General features: G+C 39.3%; 1 protein-coding gene across 2 annotated transcripts; it reads right to left on the reverse strand.

Moving 5' to 3' along the window:
- Positions 1-2,573: 2,573 nt before the first annotated feature.
- Positions 2,574-10,435, reverse strand: LOC104960635 (ran-binding protein 10-like). 2 transcript variants are annotated; one of them, XM_010788726.1, is made up of 5 exons: positions 10,071-10,435; positions 9,698-9,846; positions 7,501-7,612; positions 6,599-6,734; positions 2,574-5,431 (listed from the first exon to the last, which is right to left on the reverse strand). In XM_010788726.1, exons 1-4 carry the CDS (start codon positions 10,198-10,200, stop codon positions 6,604-6,606), a joined length of 522 nt encoding a protein of 173 aa, XP_010787028.1. In that variant the 5' UTR covers positions 10,201-10,435; the 3' UTR covers positions 2,574-5,431; positions 6,599-6,603. The 2 variants fall into 2 exon arrangements, with proteins under 2 accessions (XP_010787028.1, XP_010787026.1); XM_010788724.1 differs by having other exon boundaries at positions 9,698-9,849; positions 10,071-10,429.
- Positions 10,436-10,510: the final 75 nt, after the last annotated feature.

Below are 10,510 nucleotides of genomic sequence, written 5' to 3' on the forward strand. Positions count from 1 at the left end.
ATTGATTTATACATTGTTAGCATACCCTATAGCAGCGGTTTTCAAAGTGTGAGGCGCGCCTCCCCTGGGGGGCGCCAGAGAGCTTCAGGGGAGGCGCAGCGTGAGACAAAAAAGAACGAGAAAAAGACAGTAAAGTGACACTTGCCCACTTGTGGCTGTCTGTGGAGACCGAGTTCCCCCACCTCGCCAAAAAGGCTGTAAAAGTGCTCATTCCCTTCACCTCCACCTACCTGTGTGAGTGCAGGTTTTCCGCATTGACTTTGATCAAAAGCAAGTACCGGTCAAGGCTGCAGCCAGAGGATGATCTGGTACTTGCTTTTGATCAAAGTCAATGCGGAAAACCTGCACTCACACAGGTAGGTGGAGGTGAAGGGAATGANGGTGGGGTGTATAGGACTATCAAACTTGATCAACCGGCATGGATTGATGGGGGGGGGGGCCATGAGTAGACAAGAGGAGAAGAGATGAGTTTTGAAAAGGAACTGGAATACTGTGAGGGTCTCACAATAGCGGAGATCTTTGGGACAATATGTTCAAAACGTTTTTTTTCAAAATGTAAAAAAAAATCTAAAATTATAAATTGTGAAAAATTAAATATAAAATATTTCTACTTTGAACCAAATTATAATACTAAATATTATTCCAGTGATTTTTCTTAACCAAAATGACAAAAATGGCATAAAAACACATTATTCTAATACGGGTCCTTTTGACCGACTTATGGAAGAGTTTAGGGTTAGAAGGCAAGCTCTGTCCTGGGGAGTCCTCTGGACACTGAAGAGGTGTTGGGGGACATGGGGGTGATGGCAAAGCTGTAATCACTATTGGACAATTTATCCCACCCCCTCCAGGACACCATGTACGCACTGTGCAGCTCCTTCAGTGGTCAGGCTGTACAACCACCCTAGTCGACCCCCCCACACATTTCACGTCTGAACATATTAAACTTTGTGCAATAGAAATACGAGTGCAATATAACCCCCTGCAATTTCATGTTTATTACCATGGTGTACATATACCTGCCATTTCGTTTTTTACTTAGTGTTATTAATAACCTTTACATACTTAGCAATTTGTTTTGGTTCTACTCTAAGGATTTCTCTTACATTCCATGTTACTTGTTAGACGCTTTCATCCAAAGCGACTTACATACTCAATACTGTGGGCAATCCCCACAGGAGCAATTTGGGGGGAAGTGTCCCAGGGACACAACGACATGCTGACTGCAGTGGGGTTTGAACCTATGACCCCCTGATCCGAACACCAACGCACAACACGCCTCTTAGTGATGGTTATGTATTCCCAATCTCATTCTGCCCTCTGCTGTTCAATTACTATAATACAGAAACATATTGAACACTAGAAATAATAGATGACATATAGTATAAAGCAGGATGCGCAAATAAGTACAGTCGTTGAAGTGATTCAAAATTGTGGTTGTAATGTACAGTAAACACACACAGAAGCTTGTCCCGGTGGCAATTGTTTCAGTTTGTTGGGAAAATGTTTCCACAGTTTCATTTTGTGAAGAGGAAATTTAACAGGAAATAGAAACATTATCACACGAATGCTATTCCACAGTACGAGTTATAAACACTGCCAAAGTGTGTGTTAATTACATCATGAACAGCATACTGTACGTCTTACACCCAGTGGTGTGTGACGGGGGCAAGGTTAGTGTTTTATTTAACAACCTGAACATTTAGACATACGTCTAATTAAAGAAGCCTGATTATAGGGCTTCAATGGGTGTCTTTAAAAGCTCAAACATCGTCTTATCATAGCACTTACATTATTATGATACCTTTGAAGCTTTGATAAGTTTGTTATAGCCGTCATTCATCAACTCCTTCCTCAGGTCACCAATTGTGCCATAGCTTTTACATTTGAGGTCACATTTTGTGGCAAACTGCCCAATGTTTTGAGCTTGCTTTTATAAAGTCAGTGTTGTTTTGTTATAGAGCCATTGATCCTTGATTATGTATCTGTAAAGGTGATGTATCTGAGATGCATAATACAATACAAATTAGGAAGCATGGGAAAAAAACACACGAGATCAATCATATGCTTATGGATGTATTTTAATAAAAATAATTCTGTCAAAATTAAACAGAATACAATATTTCTTTTTTAAGATGTTTCCAGTACATAGGTTTTTTTTTTCAATTATCATTTTTCCTTTTTTTATATCATTTTAAAAGTCATGCTAAGTAGAGGGTAACTCATTTCACAATAGTTTTTTTTTGTTGCTAAAACTCAAAGTCAAAATATGAAATTTAAATCATGATAGAAGTCAATTGTGCACAGCTCGCCTGCAATGCCTAAATCCATTTCTCCGGCCTCTCCTGAAGAAGTCCATGTGGCTTCAGGGGCCTCAGGCCCGTTTCCTAAACTGTTCACATTCCTCCATTTCTTAAAAACAATCACTGATCACATCAGTGGCTATGTCTATGCAGGGATAAGAGGAAGGGTGCATGGTAACAGTGCTGAGACGCAGCCCAGGCTCAAACACAAAGGACAACTGGGAGACTTGTTCCCTACAGGTATGCAACAGAGGTTTGTCTTTCACACACGTGTGTGTGTGTGTGTGTGTGTGTGTGTGTGTGTGTGTGTGTGTGTGTGTGTGTGTGTGTGTGTAACATAAGTCCTTTACAGCTGTAGATATTGTGAGTACTGCATGTGAGGTTATTAGAATAGTTCCTATTATATCTGAAGGTCTTAATAAAAACCAGCTCGGAAAAAAGATAACCACATACCCTGTTGTAAACCCCACATTGCATACACACATCTCCAGTATTATATTATTCCATATTTCTCTATTCTCTTATAAATGGAAATATACACTTCAGGGTGGATCCACAAGCCATTTGGGAGGTCACAACAAAGCAGCCAAAGTGACAGTTTGCCACTAGTCAGACAAAAACATTAAATCATTTCTATTTGGTAGAAAATAGTCTGATGTAAAAACAATAGAATGAAAATGTTTCAAATAAAGCTGAGGGGTGAAACAAAAGCTTTGTTATCAAAGCCCAGTTATTGGACTGGAATTAAGGTGTAGTTGAGTCAAATTTGTTTCATTGTGCAATACACAATCATCTTTTCGGATACAGAGACAGAAACGGATGATAATGATAACATTTGAAAATTAATAATATTAAACTTCAATATTGGATAAGTAAACAAGACACAGTGAAATAAACAATCTTGTGACCAAATATACAAGAGCCGATAAGCTGGGAGATCATTAAAAAGGTTTACACTTGTAATTTGGGTTCCTACTTAAACAAGTTTACCTGCTTTTATTTTCACAAAAATGCTCAAAATATGTGTGTATGTATCTCTTAGTGTCAGTCTGAATGTACCCGTTTTCAGCTTCCTTCTGAATTGATGCATTTAAGCGCCTTCCACTCCCGAAAAAGCCCAATCTCAGGCCCAACAGGAGCTAGCTAGCAACAGCAAATAATGTGTGTTTTTGCACATAACAGTGGTGCTCCTTTCTCAGAGAAACATTTCCAGAATCAATTAACTACTTAAGTCAGAATTAGCTGCTGTCGCTAATATTTGCTATTATGAATAATCATACAAGGTCATTCAAAGCCCAAAAACCAGCCCAGCTAGGTAGCTTAAGTTGCCCTGTTGAAGCTCAAAAGAAAGAAAGACAGCTGTGTTACTGTGGATTGTGTTCATAAGCAGCAACAAATAGTTGGTTGAACCAAAAAGAGTTTCTGGCTTTGGAGCTAGCAAACAGCCACATAGTTTTACAGTAGCTAATTGGAGCTAGCTGGCTACATTTTGGAAACTTGAGGGGGACTCTTAAAAGAGGGCATTTTTTATGGAAAAGCATGAAAAACTAAATTATTTCACAATTTATTGTTTCAATTACAGTTCACTCAGTTATTTCACAATGTCTTGTATCATATAATATCAAAAACGTTTGGGCACTAAACACATTTGCTGAAAGCTGTTGTTGGGGGCTAAATCAAAAGGTGATTTTTTTTTCTTTTTTATAACTGAACCGATTCCAAAACAGGAGGATATTGGAACAATCTGGATCTTTCTTCATCATCTTTTTATCAAGTTAATGTACTGGGAGGCACTCTTGGACACACCTTTGGGCTTCATAAATGAACTTACCGCCTGTCCAGTAATAGGCAAGACATAATCACTTTAAGCTTATGGTTGAAAGAGAAATGGAGGTTTCTGTGTGAAAAAAACGATTGGTTCAACACATTAAACAACCTTTGAGAGGTTTCCACTCAATCACCCTAATTAAATAAATGAAATTACTTAATTATCCCAATTATCACCCTAAAATGAATTTGGCAAATAATTTTTCCTCTTCGTTTTAAACTATAATTGCTACAGCACATGTACAGAACAGGTCAGGTGGAGGCCAACCAAATAAAATAGAAAGAAAATAAGAATATTGTAATGAAAATCCTTGGGGGGGGGCTTGACTTTTAGCCGTCCACACCCTGTGCTTGTTAGTCTACTTTTGAACCTGATTTTCTTTCTGCTGGCATGAAGTCGACCCTGATAATAGTGTTACATTGGATCTTGAGCAGGTGTTGTAGCTGCAGCTGATGCTGAGCTCTGCCACCTTCAACCACATCACTGATTGGTCGATGCTCTGGTCGTTACAGTAAAATTAAGGCTTCAACACCTCTAATATTCCAATGTAATCCCGTCCTTAAAATGGTCCCCCTTGATACTGGCAGTGTTCTTCTCTACAGAGGTCCTTCAATTCAGTTTTTTTACACAGGATGCAAGCCATTATTTTTGAACCTCTGGAATAATTGAGGGGCCCACGTGTGTCTTGCATCAGTCTATTTTTTTTTTCTTTCAGCATCTCCACACAATCAAATGTGTTTTCATGCTGGCCACAGCTGGATGTAATACAAGACATAATTACTTCAAGTATTTTGGAAGGATAAAGGGTTCAGCATCTGTCTTCTGTATCAAAGATGAGGTTAATATGCCTCAGGAACTGTTGACTTACAATTGTGGGGGTTACCGCAGTAACAAGATGTGTGTATTGTGGTTTGTGATATGGTGAACAACACAAAATTGAATAAAATACTGACCGTAGGAAATCAAAATCCACGCGATAAAACATAAGAACAATTAAAAAGGGGATTAACAATTTGTTTTGTCGAGGATGAGCACAACAATCTGACAAAAAAGAACTATAAAAATGGCTAGATAAACAGAATAATAATTAATTATCTTTAAATAGTGTCACACATTTCTTTATTTGATAATACTAAATTAAAAGGAAGCCTTCTTCTCTCCCGCTCGCCTCTCCTCTGTCGGTGCCGCTGGCTTGGTCAGATGGACAGCCAAACAAACCAATCACACGCATGCTCTCTCCTCCGTCGCCATGACAACTACCTGCAGGACATGCCTTCTCTCAGTGCTACTTAACATTAACCTGTGGAGAGACGGGCAATCATCTAAGCAGGGTAATGAATGATGTAACATGATTAAAACAGCTTGAGTTCATTTTCATGCTCAGCATAGATGTGGGGTTTTGGTATTTGTATTTCATTTTGAAGATATTGACATATGATATGACCAATGTTTAAGTTATTTAAATTTTTTCAATTATTGCATTGACAAATGTTTACGTAGAAAAATAATAAACGGGGACTGTTACACCCTGTACCTTCACATCATTTGAATACTTTTCCAAATGCTTCGATACAGGATGCTCAAAATGCCAAAGGTCATACAGTATGTCCCTCAGAAAATACAACACAAAAGTACGATATCTTTTAATTGGATCTTATTATCTTAATTTTGGCAACCCTTTCTATGGATCATGTTAACTTTGCACTTGCCACCTCTCTTGCAGAGATACAGGAAATGTAATCCTGGGAGTAAAAAGGTGTACCAGAGAATGGATAACAAACCATGGATTAGCTATGATGGCTATCCATTTCCAGATCCACTTCAGGGCTAACCAAGCTAGCTAACCAAGCTATCTGTTCTGTACCGGTTTACAATTTGCGAGGCAGTGTCGCTGTGATTCAGCAAATTAATTAGGATTATTAGCAAAGCCTCTTATCACCAGAATAGAATTATACTTCCACTGTATTAGTGGAAGTGTAAGTATAAACACAACATTTGTATTTAATGTTACACCATCTTAACAGTGGCATGTGGACACAGTTATTCAGTCATTTAACTTCCATAAAGCCATTGAGCTAAGGTTAGCTTAAACTATGGGCAAACACTAGCTGTTTGAATTAGCATTAGCCAGCTGACTTTCCTGCAGAAGAATAACTAGTTTGGTAAGCTGGTTAGTTTCAGGGGGTTAATCGCTCAGCAGTTAGCTACAATAGCTAATCGAGGAGCTTATTTATGAGTTTACTTTCAGTTGGACTGTTTAGTGTTTGGAACGTTTTTTCGTCAAATGTAGGTCTAACTCGAAGGTTTTAGGTTTCTTGTGCCTCTTTACAAAAAACTGGTTCCCATCTTGGGGATGGGGAATGCAAAGCTAGCATGACCCATCAGAAAAACTCCAACTTTGAGAAAATAAGGTATTGTGTCAGAAACATGTATTGTCTGTGGTCTTATCTCACATAAACTTGCTCACCTGGGCTAGTGCAAAAAGTTGTCTACTCTGGCGAATGAGCAGGAGCCAGAGCGGACTCGGGCCATGAGCTGAACACACTCTGTGGCCTGGCCGAGCGCTAACATCAGTGGAGGCTGCTTAGGCAGGTTTTGGGACTCTAGAGCAGAAAAACACAGTCAGGCAGAAAAAGGTGCAGCACATAAGTCACAATAATGCATCAAGTGTGTGGGCTGGGTATTAGAAACTCCATATTAAAAGGCAGAGATAATGTCAAGGGGTTGCTCTCTTTTTGCCACATGGCTATAACAATGTCACAATGTAAGAGGCAATCCACAAGAAGAAGAATAACTTTAAAGATAACAATATACTGATGTGAGCATCCACAAGTATGTACAATAACATTCTGTCAAGAGTGGCAACAAACAAATGATGCATGCACCAGCTGTTTTTTCAGCACTGTCACCTTGAGAAGCTTAACATTGGGTCATGTAAGCATGTTGGTGATACTAATAGATATTTGAATGACCCTCATATACAGCTACAGTATTTACATCATAATCACAGGATGATAATAATTGATTAATGATTTAACCTCAGATAATAATAACTCATGTTTGTAACTAAATAACTCTATGAAGGCGCATTGGTATTATTTTTGATTAATCAAGAAAGTGTTCTTCAGCAGCATCTCTCTCTCCTTGAGTTATTTTAAACTGTTTCCTTATTCTTATTAATAACGATAAGATTCAAAATCAAGTTCATCATAAATGTTGTATCTGTAGTGTATTCAAAAGGACGTTTTTAATTGTTCTCAAGTTGGTTAGTACATCTTTTAAACAATATATGTATAGTTATTGTTGTTGGTTTGGATGTCCATTTACAGTGAACAAACCCCACAGTATGCATCAGTGTTGGCTGTTTACCCAGTATGGCGCTGTTGAGTGCGGAGCAGAGGGTCTCTCTCTGGGTGGGGTCTAACTGCTGGCCCACCGGGCAGCTCCAGGGGTCCGAGTACGCTAGCAGGCTGAATGCATCCTACAGACAGACATCATTATTATAATTATAAACGTTATTTATATAGCACGCAAGTTGCAGCCCAAAATGTTTTATAGATACAAAATAAAGATCGGGGAACATAAGGAAAAACTTTATAAACAAGCAAATTGTTATATCACAGAACCATAAAACAATAAAACATGAACAGTGATAAAACTGAAATGACCCCAAATTAAAAAGATAGGTCTTGGAGTTTGCTGTTCTAAGATCCAATGGGATGCTGTTCCACAGTTTGGGGCCATAAAAACAAAAAGCAGCCTCCCCAGATTTCTTGTGTAATACTTTCGGTACTTCTAAAATAAATTCATTGGAAGATCTGAACGATACATTATGCAGCTTCCTAAATCGAGTTTATAATTTCATTTAGGCCAAGTCTAAATTTCACTACATGTCATTGTCAGTTTTTTTTTAGCAGCATATTTGAGCCTCTTTAAGCTCACTGTTTTGGTTTTCTAGAATCCCAAATGTGCCATCTAGCATATAGATCCTGAAGTTCAACACATTCATTTGCCAGTGAGAAACCCCGATCTTGTAAATGATTGGGGGAATGCAAAAGAGGCAGCAAACAGATATCTGCTTAAATTAAAGGCAGGAATCTTGTGTCCTAAATTGTACTTCATTTCTATTAGACATAGATTTGAAACGTGGAGACGGAGCGGATGACAATGGTCCCGATGGTAAATGGTCCCGAGCTGGATTCAAACCCAAATCCGCTTGGGGGCCGTGCCCAGTACATGCGCCGCTACCTCTACCAAGTGAGCAATATGGCGGCCCGAAATTTCAATTTTTCAAAAGGTTTGAAGCATCGCTGCCACCCAGTGGGCGTGACAGCAGCTTATATCACTTATATCAACGGAAATGTATTCCGTTTCAATAACAAATGAGCTGTAAAGCAAATGTAATCACTAACTTATCCAAGCATGTAACCTGATTACTTTCCATTACTTTAGGATTATCGATATTTGAAATATCAAGAAAAACAAAAGAAGAAAAATATCCACCAAAGAAAGTGAAAAACATTAAGCAAATTCATTCAGTGGGTGTAAGTATGGGACAACAAAACAATATGGCTCACAAAGCTGAATTAAAATCTGCAAATTTTTACAAGAAACATAACATGCTCTTTCTACATTGTATGGATTAAGAAGAGCCACAGTGATACAAATATTGTTTTTAACCCTCCTGTTGCGTTCGGGTCAAATCTGACCGATTTACTACTTTCATCAATCATAACTTTTTTGTTTTACATTCGATTGCATTAAGGCTTTATGATATCATTCACAGTAGACATTTGAACATATAAAATGGCTGATCACCACTTTCATTGCATTTTGGATGATTTAGTAAACTTTGTAACAACCATGGTGTTCCCGGTCAAAAATGACCGCCATAAAGAAAAGGAACTAGTAACCATTAATCTAAATTACAAAATCCAGTTTCATGTATTTTCTTAATCCGTCACTTGGTATGAAGTCTTTCTAAGTTGGGGTTCAGCAGCTGGAATTAAATCAACAGTAGCAGAAACAAGAACAGGGCCATGTTTGTTGTGATAGATTTTTTGCTATAATGCAATAACTACAACATTCCTCTATCACGTCTGTGTTTAACAAATAACTACAGACTGTCCCCTTGGCAGAGCCTTTATCATTCCCCTGCAGTTTTTGTGTTTTCCAGAGGCTCTATTGTTCTCAGGGTGGCTGCTTATGAATCAGAGGACACATCCTGCAGTCCAAAGTCATCCGAGCCCTCTCCTCCACCTCCAGAGAACCGACCCACGGGATGCTACAGATGGACTCTATCTGCTTTACGACAGCACATCCTAAATCAAACATCTCTCAAATTCCTGCAGCGTGTACAGAATGCTGCACTGAGGATTTTAGCTGGGGCCAACAGAGGAAATCTCTTCCGTGAAAGTGTGAGCATGTGCAGTTTGTGTGTGTGTGTGTGTGTGTGTGTGTGTGTGTGTGTGTGTGTGTGTGTGTGTGTGTGTGTGTGTGTGTGTGTGTGTGTGTGTGTGTGTGTGTGTGTGTGTGTGTGTGTGTGTGTGTGTGTGTGTGTGTGTACCTGTAACATCTTCTTGTGTGTGGTGTTCTTGCCATACTCGCGACACAGCTGTTCGTTGAGCGACTGTAGCTCCCGTCCAAACTGGATCATCCTCTCTGTGGCGGCCTGGTTCCCTCCACAGAGCTGTCGGCCATTACTGCAACCATCATCTGCTGGCAACAGACACACAAGTACACACAGGGTTAAATAAAAACACATCCTGATGGAAGGTGAATTTAAACATGATATGAGGTGGGGTAAACGACAAAGCACATGAAGATGATTTAAACAAGGGAAGAAAACTGTATATGAAACACGAGGTGTGTGTGTGTGTGTGTGTGTGTGTGTGTGTGTGTGTGTGTGTGTGTGTGTGTGTGTGTGTGTGTGTGTTTACCTGTGACCCCATTGCCAATGCTGTTGTCATCTGGCTGAAGGATCTCTTCGTGTTTGTATGTGCCATTCATGATCCGCGCTGAGGAGCCCTCAACAACTCCGTTGGTATAGTGCTCTGCTTCAATCTCCATCTCGCTGTCACTTCACAAACACACACACACAGACACACACACAACAGGCACACAGACACACAAATACAGAGACACAAAAGATGGCACACAGAAGCGTTAAGAGGATGAAAGTTCATGAACAATAATATTTAAATGATATGTTATGCACCAAGATGCCTCATCAAAACATGTCCAAATGAAGCCCCTGTTAAGAAGTTTCAGAACTTGTACTTGTAATGTATTTCCCTATAGGGCAGGGGTTTTCAAAGTGTGGGTAGGTGAGCCTCCCCTCAGAGAACATAAGAACAGCCGCGGCCCCCCTCCCAATTAT

The sequence above is a fragment of the Notothenia coriiceps genome, unplaced genomic scaffold (assembly GCF_000735185.1).
Source record: "Notothenia coriiceps isolate Sejong01 unplaced genomic scaffold, NC01 NC01_scaffold00032102, whole genome shotgun sequence".
Lineage (NCBI taxonomy): Eukaryota > Metazoa > Chordata > Actinopteri > Perciformes > Nototheniidae > Notothenia > Notothenia coriiceps.